Source organism: Phoenix dactylifera, chromosome 2 (genome assembly GCF_051530095.1).
Source record: "Phoenix dactylifera cultivar Ajwa chromosome 2, Ajwa_hap1_PhDact_Kaust_v1.1, whole genome shotgun sequence".
Classification (NCBI taxonomy): Eukaryota; Viridiplantae; Streptophyta; class Magnoliopsida; order Arecales; family Arecaceae; genus Phoenix; species Phoenix dactylifera.
In genome coordinates, this window is record NC_143191.1 from 32,656,718 (window position 1) to 32,670,285 (window position 13,568).

Below are 13,568 nucleotides of genomic sequence, written 5' to 3' on the forward strand. Positions count from 1 at the left end.
TCGCATCGGTTGGCCGTGTGTTCATGTTCAAAGAAGGATCCAATGAGGGATATTTCTTTTAATAAGAATCATATAAAAACAGAAGAACGGATCATTCAATGCACACCAAAAACCCAATGATTCAGAGAAAAACCAAGTCATTGTTTTCACAAGACTACTTCAACTAGACTGCTAAAAAAATTACGTCTCGAACGAATAGATTTGTGAAATATAGCAGCAGAAACATGGGAGCATTAAATAACCAACAAAACAAGTAAGTTTCCTCTTTGTTACTCCTTTTGAGATGAATATCTTGAGACAAGCAAAGTCCAAATGGTCGAGTCACAAAGGTTCTTTTGATCAAGCAACACACAGACTGCACAGCGTCAGCTAGCTCAAAGAAGGATCCTGCAAAGGATATTTCTTTTAATTGAAACCATATAAAAACAGAAGAATGTATAATTCATCGCATACCAAAAACCTTATGACTCAGAAATAAAAAAACAATTCATTGTTTTCACAAGATTACTTCGACTAGACTGACAAATTAATTACACGTCTCAAACTAATAGATTTGTGAAATAGCAGCAGAAACATGGGGGCATTAAATAACCAACAAAACAAATAAGTTTCCTCTGGTACTCCTTTTGAGATGCTAAAGCAACTGCCTATGTCCTCTCTATCAGCTATCAAACCGTCACAGTTTTTAATGTCCTCCACCGGGCTCTTTGTTATGTACAGTTGGGGTTATTGAATGAGTCAGCAAAGCCCTGCCTCTATAAATCCAGTACCGGTTCATTGAGATCAGGTAGGACAAAATCTCTGTGACCCTGTACAGCAGAAGATGGGGCGATATGGTTGAATGATTCAGGCGGCTTGGTTTCTACGAACACCATAGAAGATGTTTGCTTCATCCTCAGCAACTCCAAGCACAGCTGCATGAAACAAAGAAAGCTCATTAAGAAACAATTTATTTTTCAGGGTTTTAGTGGCTAGACTGGCATGAATAAAAATCAAGTTATATGGTAAGAGAAACAAAGAAGGATGGAGTTTTGACAATAATTCTCCAAAGAAAGTTGTTTATTTTGACACACTTCCAACTTGACCTAAGATATAGCTAAAAGCCATGCTTGTGAAAGGACTACATAATTAACGTGAAGACGTTAAATGCTATATCTACTGGTGAAATTGATAAATAATTTCAAGTCAGATAAAAGCTTGTAAAACTAATGCATCACATCTCTGCACTAGTTCATAATTTGCTTTATCGAATATCCACTACCACTGCTGTCTCCGCCACTTAAATAATTCTTAGAGGAGATCTACAGTCTCACTGAACTTTACATTGTGTCGAATTCTCTTGCTAGGAAAATTGAACAACAAAGAGATTAAACAAAAAAGAGGCACATCGTAAGTCTAAGAAAGCATGGCACTTTGAGCAGCAATGCCTTAACCAATCAACCTTCTTCCAACAGGAAATTGTTATATGATAAATGGTGAACTTGTTTTCTGTTCACTTCAATCCATTGCATCTAACAAGCATCTAAATGTTGCAGTAAAGAAGTGCATATATGAACCTAGTAGAAAATTAGGAGTCCCCAAATCTAGCAACTTTGTGTTCCATTTAATGCAATAAACCATGAGATCTAGCAGGATATGAAAGTCATAAATGAGCTAATTACAAGCATAAATTTTAGAGGGTCCATGGCAGTGAAAAGTCATAACAGGGAGGCAGCTTAGGCACCTAGGTGTCCTTACAAGCAAACTAGCATAGTTGATGCTGCTAGACCACCCAGATTATCTACCGTGTTTGCACACAGCTATAAAACCGATTCCATTAAAAAGAACAAGTCCAGGCAGAGTCCACTGCCACTTGGCTGCCCTGACATCCAGTTGGTGATGTTAAAAACATGAAGGGGAAGAACTAAAATTGCTTCAGCTACTAATCATTACATATTATATATAAATATGACCCGATAGACCAAAATATTACGATGAACAAAGCAAGCTGTCCCATTTCATGATATTCAGCTCATACAGGTTACGAGTGCATATAATAGCACAATGTACCCTATAAAAATTGTTAACAATCGTTCTGCTAATAAAAGCAAGGGTTTCAATCAATACTCATACCACATAAAGGAATGGCAACGCGTCATATTAGGAACAAGTACTACATGGATCCTGATCTACATTAAATATATATCTGCATAATCAAGAGCCACATGCACATCTGTGAAGATTTGTATATGAATTTGGAGGTGAAAATGCTGAATTGATCTAGATTTTGATAGCCTTTCTAGCTCGTGTTCATTATTCTGTGTGCAATTAATAGATTCGTCTCATGCGGTCATGCAAACAGTGCAACTCAAGCCATACATTCTAAGTCAGCTATAGCCTACAGGCTATAACAACGTCATTTCCGTCATGTCCGCGGCCAGCCAATGACCCAGTTGATGAGTCGATGAGTTTTCCCACAGGACGGAAGTCCACGATCCGTTAGTTATTTGATTTACCGAATTAGCCTAAACATACCATCTTTCAACGATAGCTTTACACCTTTTTTTCGTGATGACGAGTCAGGCGCCTATTGGTTTACAAAGTGGGTGGCGTGGACATAAACGCGTGGGCCCACATCTGTGCCAATTGGCACTTGACGCGGCATAGGCGCAGCCTCAAACCGCCTGAGATCAGACCGCGCTCATGGAGAAAGAAGTGAGAGAAGGGCGTGGTGAGGTTCACCTTCAGCCTCCGGTTCTGCTCCAAAAGCGCCTCGTGATCCTTCCGCTGCGCTTCCACCTCCTGTTGACGTACCCATCCCCATTTATTTTTGTCAGCAAGTATTCCAAACAAGCCAGTAATCATATAAAAATCTCTCTCCACACAAAAACCACTAGAGACAACAGATTCAAATAGAAAGAAAAGGGAAAAGAAAGACATAACCTTCTGGAGGTTTTCTCTCTGTTCCAGAAGCGCTTTCTCCACAGCCTGGAGCTCCGGGATCGCCTGCTCACCAAATACAAAAGGCCCACTCCATGTTTTTATTAAAACAATTAATAATTAATAATATCCAATAGACCCACAGGTAAAGCTTACCCACCACCCACCTTCCACCTTCCACCTTCCACCTTCCACATCATCATATAACCGTCCACTGGGTCGGTAAGGGGTGGTGGGTCGTGCAAACCGCATTTAGTTGCGGGCTTTTTCAACCTTCACCACTTGCTGGCGGTAAAAGTACGCTAAAACTTACCTCCAGGTGGACTATTCATTACGATGACCACTGGTTGGCTCGGCGAGAAAAGAGAGAAAAAGAAGAAGAAAAGGGCAAGAAGGGAAGGCTGACCTTTTTCTTCCCCGAAGGTCTGATGGATTTCCGTGCCGGAACTCTGGAAACCAGCGGCGGCCGCTCGCTCCCACCCGCCTGAAACACAGCACACCAAATTAAAACGAGTTCAGCCAAACACCGCTACAAGCCTAAGAAACAGATGAAGATGAATCCAGGAACCCGCTTCATGCGCCGCGCGAGATGATACCACGGAGCCGATCAACAAACCAAACCAACCCAAATACGGCCTCTCCGCCGCTGAGATGTCCACGTGGCGGTTTGTGGTCGGTTGCAGATAGAACGACGCTAGGGATCAAATCCAATTCACCAGCCCCATCCAGTGTGAAGTTTCACCCTCCGGCATGATTTTCCAACCACAAGCTGCCACGTGTACAGGTCGCAGTGGTTTTCTTATGAAACCAGCCTTGAGGCGATCTAAAACCACGTTCGGTCCGAGCACAAACCAAACGTGGACCTAAAGCTACCCCGTCGAGGACCCCTTTTCCCCGCTATTTCTCCCGGGAATATATATATTTATATATATTAATTTTGGGACAGTGGGGCCCTGACCACACGCGAAGCGGCGCAGGACTCATAAAGAGGGGCCGTGGGCGTTTAAACAAGTAAATCCTTAAGCCCTGGAGAAATGCCTGGATCCCCCGATTCCTGGGGGCGTTTTGGTCATGTTGGAGCGCCAGCAGGGCTTGGGTAGTTCTATATACACCCCCCTATTGCTCAGGACACCCCCCAAAAACCAAAAAAAAAAAACCCAAACTAACCTTTAGTGTAATTACCATATTGCCCTTGAAATTTTCTCATACACCCCCCCCCCCCCCTTCCTCCTCCTCCGTTTCGTTTTGAAAAGAAAAAAAAAAAACACCCCTCAAACCCCTCCTCCCTCGTTCCCCCTTCTCCCTCTCGTCGCCGGCATTCTCCCGATCTCCGACCACCTCGCCGGCTTCTCCCGGAACCACCTCGCCGGCTTCTTCCGAAATTTTTTTTTTCACGGTTCGTGCTCCGTTCGGCACTGGATCGCCGAACAAAAGGCTTCTGTTCGGCTGAACAGTGCCGAACAGAAGCCTTCTGTTCGGCAACCCTCAACCGAACAGATCTGTTCGGCTGCACAGTGCCGAACAGAAGGCTTCTGTCCGGCACTGTTCAGCCGAACAGAAGTCTTTTTTGTTCGGCGATCCAGTGCCGAACGGAGCACGAACCGTGAAAAAAAAAAAATTTCGGGAGAAGCCGGCGAGGTGGTTCCGGGAGAAGCCGGCGAGGTGGTCGGAGATCGGAAGAATGCCGGTGACGAGAGGGAGAAGGGGGAACGGGGGGGTTTTGGGCGTTGGCGAGGTGCACTGCACCGACCGGCGACGAGAGGGAGAAGGGGGAGACGGAGGGGGTTTGGCCGCCGGCGAGGTGCTTGAGGCGAGGTTTTTTGGGCGGAAGGGAGAAGCCGGCAGGTGTTTTGGAGGGGAAGAGCGGGGTGGGGGGGGGTTTGGGGGGTGTAGAGAGCAATTTAGGTGAGGGGGTGGGGAGGGTGGGGGGTAATTTAGAAATTTTTAATTTTTTAGGGGTGTCCTTAGCAAATGGGGGGTGTAGAGAGTATTTAATTTTTTTTTAATTTTTGGGGTTGTCCTGAGCAATAGGGGGGGTGTATATAGAACCACCCCTTGGACTGCGGGATGCGAGGAAACTCGCAGCCAAAGAAGAGGGAGGAGGGACCGGGAGAGCGGAAGGGGCCGGCGGTCGGATTGGGAGACGAACCAACTTCTTTGTTCCACTGACAAAAATACCCCTCCGAGCAACCGGTCAGCTCCAAGAAAATATTTCATCTAATAAAATGCTTGAAAATAAATAAAGAAAAAGCTAAAATTAGAATAATAGTGAGATCGGTGAAGGAGTTGTTGGATTTCGAGGCAAGTGATGGGAAATTCGGGAAAAGAATGGAGATAAGAACAAAAGAAATATTTAGAAAAAAAGGCAAGGGAGTCCAACCGGTTCTTTGGTGGAGTATACTCGCGATACGAATAAAGAAAATACTAAAAGAGAGAGAGAGAAGGATAGGAGGCGGAGCCTGACCTTCGTTGGACGAGAACTGCCACCGCGCACGGCGAGGGGTTTGTCGGGCCTCGGCCGCTTCGCCGCCGCAAACTCCTCCGGCGAGCTCGGCCCGTTCTCACCGCCGCTCGTTGACGCGCCAGATCCGCCGCGATAGTCGAGTGGTGACGGCGGGCTGGCCCTCATCTTCCCGTTCGCCTTGGCCAACGCCTCCTCCTCCAGTATCCCCTCCATCGTTATCTTCCGGGACCTCTTCCTCTTAGATCTCCAGTCCAGCGGCGCCGGTGGCGGCGCCGGAGGCACCGCTGACGGCCCCTCGTCGTCGTCCGACGACGGAGGCGGATCGGGCAACCTGCCGTTTTTGAAACTCAGGAGCACTTCAACGGCAGTCAGGTCGGCCTCCTCCTCCGTCGCGCCGCGGCGGCGGTCCTCGAAATCGTCGACTTCGGCCATGGGAGCTCGGAGAAACCCTAGAGAGAGAGAGAGAGAGAGAGAGAGAGAGAGAGAGAGAGAGAGAGGAGGATTGGATGAAAGGAGCGAAGTGGTGATGGATGCCCGAAAACCTCTTGGTGGGTGGTATTTATATTGGGGGAATAAAGCGCAATAAAATAGTAGGGTTCGTCCGGACGCTCGGCCTTTCTGCTGCGGGCTGGAAGCGCTTGCCCGATCGGACGGTATTGCCCCTAGTTACGAGGGACGGTGATCCCAGTGCCACCGCTCCGAGGGTAATTTCGTCTTTATAAATCCTCAAGGTAGAAGGATTAGGAAGCCGTGTTAGTTTCCGGTAAGACTGTGAAATCATCGCTATCTCGTGCTGTGGTCTTTTGGATTTCAACTAATTGTGATTCATTACGGCAGATTTGATACCTTAAAATCTTATCCTGATTTCGTTGCTTTCCTTTCCTTTTTTTTTTTTTTTTTAAACGTCCTTTCTCCGAGGCCATACATGTATGGAAGGAAAATCGAGAACATGTCTGGTCTCACCCAAGAGAGCAATTTTGGAATTTTTCGTAAAAGTGCACCCTTCCTCCTCGTGGGTTCGATCCCCCCTCGGCATAATTTTATTCGGCAATAAAAACTAGGTTAGTGTACCGGCAGTCATTTAAATTGGTAAATACGGAAAGATATATTTATTACATTTGGGTGTCTTGCCACGTGTCCAGTAGCCAACTGGGGGAGCCGGAGCCCACTTAAACCACACCTACTGGCTTAGGTTACCATGGTTTCCGTTTCCAGATACATCATCAACTCACGGGATATGTTGTCCAAGAGTACCAGCCTCATTGTCTTCTCTAAATAAATAATAAAAAATTAAAGATATTCTTGTCATCAAAAATAATCAATAACTTTGTTGCTGGAAATTGGACCCGGGGGCTGCCGCGGACCAAGGAGGGGGAGGAGTTCCGTTGCCGGGATGGTGGGAGATGGTGCGCCGACTGGCGATGTTCCCCTGGGTAGTCCTGCAAAAAAGCCGGTGGCCGGATTATCCGGCGCCGGCCCTCCGAAGCTTAAGTCAGAGGGGGCTAATCTGTGTGTTGTAGTGGAGGAGGGCCCGCCCCTTTTATAGAGGGACATAGCGTTACCTGGGAGGTGACAGGGGAGTTTGTCTCCTTTTGCGATAATTGGACGCGATCACGCTCATTAATGTTGTTGTGGAGAATAAGGCCGGATCAGACCGGAGTCAGGGAGCTGTCACGGTCGGTTGGGCCCATTGGAGTGTGTTGAACCGCCGGTTATGGTAGGCCCGGGGGTTCGTAGATGGTAAGTTCATTAATTGCTGAGTGAACCGGTGGTCAGGGTGAGCCATACGCTGTGATGGTTCAGTGATCCGGAGATCGTCTTGAGCGGTGTTCATTTAATGACTGAGTGCATCGGAGGCCCGAGGGGGTCTTATGCATTAATGACAGGTCATGCCGAGTTCCTGTGGAGATCCTGTGCTTTGATGACTTAGGGACGATGGCAGATTGTAGTGGAGTTACGTACTTGGTTGTCAGACTTGTTGGAGGATTAGGCAGTGATTGGGTATTCGGCTAAGGCATGGGCCTAGCGGAGGTGCCGAGCCGAGCAGGTCGCTTAGCGGAGTCTCCTGTGGCGGGATTGCTCCTGATCGGCGCCCTTCGGTCGAGCACCTTCTAGCCGAGCGCCTCTATTTGGCGCTTTTTGTCTCTGGTCAGCGCTTTCCAGTCGAGCGCTTCCTGGTCGGCGCTCTTCGGTCGAGCGCCTCTCTGGTCGGTGCCCTTCGGTTGAGCGCCTCTCTGGTCGGCGCTCTTCGGTCGAGCGCCTCTGAGATGTTGTGACTTGGGTAATCTCCCAACACTACCCCCCGACTTCCTAGTTCTAGCTGGCTACCAGCTTGAGCGCGGGAAGTAGTTTTAGTTGGGTTATTATGGAAAATTTTGAAATCATTGTGCGTTTTTGAATTATCGGGCGCTTTGAGACGCCTTTAATAGGTAGCGTTTCTTCTTTCCCGAGAATACCTCATTATCGGGACGCCTTCTCCGAAGCGTCCTCGCGTCGTGGGCTCATGATGGGGCCGTATGATTCGATAGGGCGCTTCTGTGTTCGAAGCGTCAGCCCGGAATAAATGCGGCGTTTTATCTTTTGGATTGACACGCATCGTAACCCGAATGGGGAGCAGCGTTTTTTCTCGCTGATCTGGGCCGTTGGAGGGATTTATATAAACCCTCACCTGGCTTCCTTCTCCTTTCTTATTGTCTTCTTCCTCCAGTTTTTCTCAGTCCGAGGTTTTTGTTCCCGGCGTCTCACAGGTCCCTTTCCCTTTTCTTCTTTTTCTCCCAATAATCTCTTTTCCTTTTTCCTAATGGGTTCCAGTCCAAGTGAAGTCGAGTCCACCATGGGTGTACTGGAGGTGGAAATGACCGAGGAATGGTTTTTTCCTCTCCAAGGGTTCCAGTTGGAGCTCGCCAGGTAGGGGGATCGGGTGACCGACCCTCCGGTAGGCCGGATTGGAGTGTATCTGGAATCACTCTGGGCTGGCCTACGGTTTCCTCTTCACGGCTTCGTGGATGAGTTGCTAACGGAATACCAGCTGGTTCCGGCGCAACTCGCTCCAAATGCCTGGAGAACAGTGATCGGTTTCCTATCGCTGTGCTTACTGCACGGGATTCCGACCTCTGTTAACGTTTTCCGGCGACTTTTTGTGTTAAAGTCGAACCCGGGAGACGGAGAGTGGCTCTACATCGCCCTTCGGGCGGGTCGGCCACTTTTTCAGGGTGCCCCCTCGTCCATTCATGACTGGAAGAAGAAGTTCTTCTTCCTGAGGTCTGAACGGACATGGGGATTTAACCCTAGGTGGGGGCCAACCCAACTCAAGTCTGTCAACAAAGTCCCTAAGCTTTCTTCGCGCGAGCAAGGGGTCCTCGACACCATTCGCAGCCTTGGGGGCGGCATCTTACTGGGCGGCCTCATCAGTGAGGATGCTCTAGTGAATGTTGGGCTGAGCTCGGCGCGTCCCCATGGTAAGAGTAGCAGTAGGGTGTCTTTTTCATTTTGTTACAGTTTCCAAGTTTTAATCCTGCTCGTCCTTGCAGATATCGCAAAAATGGTGACCAAGAGCGAGGTCCTATATGCCCGGTTCCAAAAGAGAGCAGCCGAGCTCTCGGGAGAGCCGACCGAGCCAAGGAAGAAAGCGAAGACCTCGGCTACCACCTCAGTTGAGGCGCGCGCTCCTCGCCCCGCGCGCCTTGAGGCTGGTCGGGGAGAGGGCGCAGGTTCTGGCGGAGCCATGATGGCACTCCCATGCCCGGTGCCCATTTCGCAAATCTCTGGTCGGCAGGAAGCTCCAAATTCCGACCAGGGAGGGAGGACTTCGACAGATTTGGCGCTCGCGCGCCCCTCTTTTACCATGCGGCGGTCAAGTCGGCCACCAATCCGACCCCAACTCTCCGGTTCCGAGCCGGGGAATAGCCAGGAAGCGACGAGGTCGGCTGCACCCAGGCCGGCCGAGGCCGGCCTGTCGGGTTCATCGGGCCCCCAGGAGCAGGCGCCATACGCTCCTGGATGGGCCGTCTTTGAGGGCGACTCGGCCCTCGACAGCGTACAAGTGGCGCGCGAAGTTCTCCGGGTCGCGCTGCTCCCGGCCGACCAGGCCAAGATCCGGTCCATGAACTATGGCGAGTTCATGGATTCCACTATTTGCTCCTCCATCCGAGTAAGTCAGCTTTTATTTCTGTGCAAATTTGTATCTCGGCTTAAAACTATTTCTTACGTGTTCCTCTTGCAGCGCCTCCACGAGACCGAAACGATGATTCACATCATCCAAGACTATCGGGACCGGGCCCGAAGGCATTAAAGGGGGCGTGAGGAGGCCGAAACAAAGTTCCTCGCGTCCGAGGCCGAGCAGAAAGTGCTTCAAGCGAAGCTAGGGGCGGCCGAGGACGAGGTTCGGGCTCTAGTCGCCGAACTTGAAGAGGAGAAGGGCGCGCACACTTTGACCAGATCTGAAGCGCGCGCCGCGGAGGCCCGCCGGACGGAGGCCGAATCGTCGCTCGCTATACGCGAGCAGGAGGTGGGGGAGGCTCGAATAAAGGTCCAAGATCTCGAGATCCGTCTACTCGACGTGCAATCTCTGCTCGCGGACCGCGAAAGAGAAATAAAGACTTTGGAGCGGAAGGCCGCCTACCATGAGGCTCGGGAGAAGGAGGCCCGGGAGCAGGCCCAGAACGCCGTCAAGCTCTTCCGTGAATCGGAAGAGTTTCGCGACTTGATGGAAGAGGAAGGCGTCAACGGGCTCATCCAGGGCTTCAAGGACTTCCGCAACCAGTTGCGGCGACTTCTTCCCGACTTCGACCTTAGCCTGCTTCAACCAGGCGCTGGGGTCGAAAGTCCAGAAGCGGAGGCGGAGGCAGAGGTTCCAACCTCTGGCGGGGCCGACCAGGAGGGTCAAGCTGAAGAAGGCGAGATCGCCCCCGAGGTCACCGGGGCGGTTCCCGAGGCTACCGTGGAGGCCTCGACCGCAGAGGAGCCGACCGCTGCTGAAATCGCCGGGCCTGAGCCCTTTATATAGTTCTCCTTTCCTTTCTGCTCTCTTTCTTTTTTTTTTCTTTTTTTTTTTTTTGTAAGTCGGAATGGCCTTTATACTTGTTAAGGCCGAGTCCGGACTCTTGTACTTGGCCTATGGGCTTTTTGAAATGAATATACATTTGTTATGACTTATGCTTTGATTCCATTTTTGGCTGACTAAAGATCTTTCGTTTGAATCCGTTTTTATATTAAGGAATTAGGTTCTGCGGCTCCAACTTCGTCCGCTATATAACCGAGCTTGCGTTACGGCTCGGCACAGCTGAACTAGGGTCCCAAGACGAGTAATATAGCGGTGCTTATGTCTAGGACGCGCTTGGGCTCGGGGGGGACTTTCCGAGTTTAGCTCGGAATTCGACCGAGCCCTAGGATAAGGCCACTAGACTTAAGATTCCTTAGCGAACTTCGAGCCCGGACCTCGGGTTGCCGAGGCGGATGATCGGATTAATTAACCAAGAATGAAAATAAATGAGATAATGTAGACATTAATCGAATGGGTACCTGGTACCGTGAGCGCTCTTGTGCCGAGGCTATGAACTTCACCTGGCTACTTGAAGACGCTCCTCTGCTCGGGCTCCGTTTTTTTTTTTTTTTTTGAACGTCGGCAGCGAGAAATCCAAGAATAAGATAATGTAAAAATACTAAATAAATGGGTACCTGGCACCGTGATCGTTTTTTCGCCAAGGCGACTGAAGATGCTCCTCTGCTCGGGGTCCGTTCTTCGAGGACGTCGGCAGAGAGATTCAGCTTTTGCCAAACACGGACTTCTCGCTGATCACGAATGGGAGAACGAGCCGAGCTCGTTGGTTGAAGTTGATGGAGAACGAGCCGAGCTCGTCTGGTCAATGAAGACCGCATCCCAACGTATTGGGGCATCCCGATGAATCGGGGCATCTCGACGTCTCGAGGCATCCCGGCCGAGGTCGGGGTAGGAGAACGAGCCGAGCTCGTTGGCCAATGGGGAACGAGCCGAGCTCGTTGGCCAATGGGGAACGAGCCGAGCTCGTTGGCCGATGGAGAACACGTCACGATCTCACGGACATCATCCCGAAATATCGGGGCATCTCGACCGCGGTCGGGGTAGGAGAACGAGCCGAGCTCGTTGGCCGATGGAGAACGAGCCGAGCTCGTTGGCCGATGGAGAACGAGCCGAGCTCGTTGGCCGATGGAGAACACGTCACGATCTCACGGACATCATCCTGAAATATCGGGGCATCCCGACCGCGGTCGGGGTAGGAGAACGAGCCGAGCTCGTTGGCCGATGGAGAACGAGCCGAGCTCGCTGGCCGATGGAGAACACGTCACGATCTCACGGACATCATCCCGAAATATCGGGGCATCCCGACCGCGGTCGGGGTAGGAGAACGAGCCGAGCTCGTTGGTCGATGGAGAACGAGCCGAGCTCGTTGGCCGATGGAGAAAGAGCCGAGCTCGCTGGTCGATGGAGAACACGTCACGATCTCACGGACATCATCCCGAGATATCGGGGCATCCCGACCGCGGTCGGGGTAGGAGAACGAGCCGAGCTCGTTGGTCGATGGAGAACGAGCCGAGCTCGTTGGCCGATGGAGAACGAGCCTGGCACCATGAGACAACACAGGAAAATCGGTGAGTTTGAACAAGCACAAGTCCTTTACAAATAAAATTTAATGGTTACAGTAGGGGATCCCTTGGGATTCTATTGGTAGTACACGCGGAGATTTTCAGAACTCCAGCTTCGTGGGATGGGAGTCCCATCTAGAGACTCTAGCTTATAAGTTTCGGGCCGACGGATGCGTGTGACTCGGTAAGGTCCTTCCCAGTTGGGAGCCAGTTTCCCTTGCTCGGTTGGTCGGGAGGCCTCGGCTCTTCTGAGGACAAGGTCTCCTGCTTTGAAGGATTTGATTTTAGCCCTGGCGTTGTGGTACTGGGCGGTCTTTTGCTGGTACCTTGCCATGCGAACACGGGCGGCTTCCCTTGTTTCTTCGATCAGGTCGAGATTGTTCCTTAGCTGCGAGGAGTTGGAGCTGGCGTCATGATGCTCTATCCTCGGAGATGGGAGTCCGATCTCCAACAGGATGACAGCTTCCGTTCCGTATGTCAGATTGAAAGGAGTTTCGCCGGTGGGGATACGGAATGTAGTTCGGTAAGCCCACAGGACATTGTATAGGTCTTCGACCCATTGTCCTTTGGATTTGTCGAGCCTGGCTTTGAGCCCCTGCAAAATAGTATGATTTGTTACCTCGGTTTCTCCATTCGTCTGGGGATGCGCGACCGAGGTGAAGCGGTGGTCGATGCCAAGCTCGGAGCAGAATTCTCTGAAACGGAGGTTGTCGAACTGGCGGCCGTTGTCGGATATGAGGATGCGGGGGAGTCCGAATCTGCAGATTATTGACTTCCAGACAAAGTCCCGCATCTTTTGCTCGGTGATCCGGGCAAGTGGCTCGGCCTCCACCCATTTTGTAAAATAGTCGAAGGAGACGACCAGGAATTTTCTTTGCCCGGTAGCCAGAGGGAATGGCCCTAGAATGTCAATTCCCCACTGGGCAAAAGGCCAAGGGGAGCTGATAGAGGTTAAGGAAGCCGAGGGTCGGCGTTGGATATTGGCGTTTCTCTGGCATCGGTCGCATCTCCGGACGAAGTCCATTGTATCCTTCTGGAGTGTCGGCCAATAATATCCTCGACGCAAAATTTTATGGGCCAACGCTCGTCCCCCTTGGTGACTTCCGCAAATCCCTTCATGGACTTCGCTCATTGCATAGTCAGCCTCTGTTGGGCGGATGCATCTGAGGAGGGGAGAGGTGAAGGATCTCCGATAAAGCTTTCCCTCGTACAATATGTATCGGGTGGCGGAGCGCTTCACTCGGCGAGCTTCCCGTTCATCGTCGGGGAGGACTTCGTCTTGCAGGTAGCTAATGAGCTCGTCCATCCAACTTGGCTCGGACTCGACGCAGAGGGTCTGCTCGGGCTCCTCCGTACTGGGTTTTTGGAGGTACTCCAGTGCCGTTGTCTTGGAGAACTCGCTCATGCGGGAGGATGCCAGTTTTGACAGCTGATCGGCCCTGAGATTCTCCGACCTGGCGACATGTTGGATGTGAAAAGAATTCAAGGACGAGGCGAGATCCCGTACCTTCTGAAGATACTTTTGCATTGTAGGGTCTCTGGCTTCGAAGTCACCCAGGATTTG

At 50.7% G+C, this 13,568-nt stretch overlaps 1 protein-coding gene across 1 annotated transcript; it reads right to left on the reverse strand.

Moving 5' to 3' along the window:
* Positions 1-436: 436 nt before the first annotated feature.
* LOC103715974 (uncharacterized) lies at positions 437-5,932 on the reverse strand. The gene is made up of 5 exons (XM_039129410.3): positions 5,384-5,932; positions 3,326-3,403; positions 2,923-2,985; positions 2,722-2,781; positions 437-914 (listed from the first exon to the last, which is right to left on the reverse strand). The coding sequence occupies exons 1-5, from the start codon at positions 5,813-5,815 to the stop codon at positions 756-758; spliced, it is 792 nt and encodes a 263-aa protein (XP_038985338.1). The 5' UTR covers positions 5,816-5,932; the 3' UTR covers positions 437-755.
* Between the last annotated feature and the right edge of the window lie 7,636 nt (positions 5,933-13,568).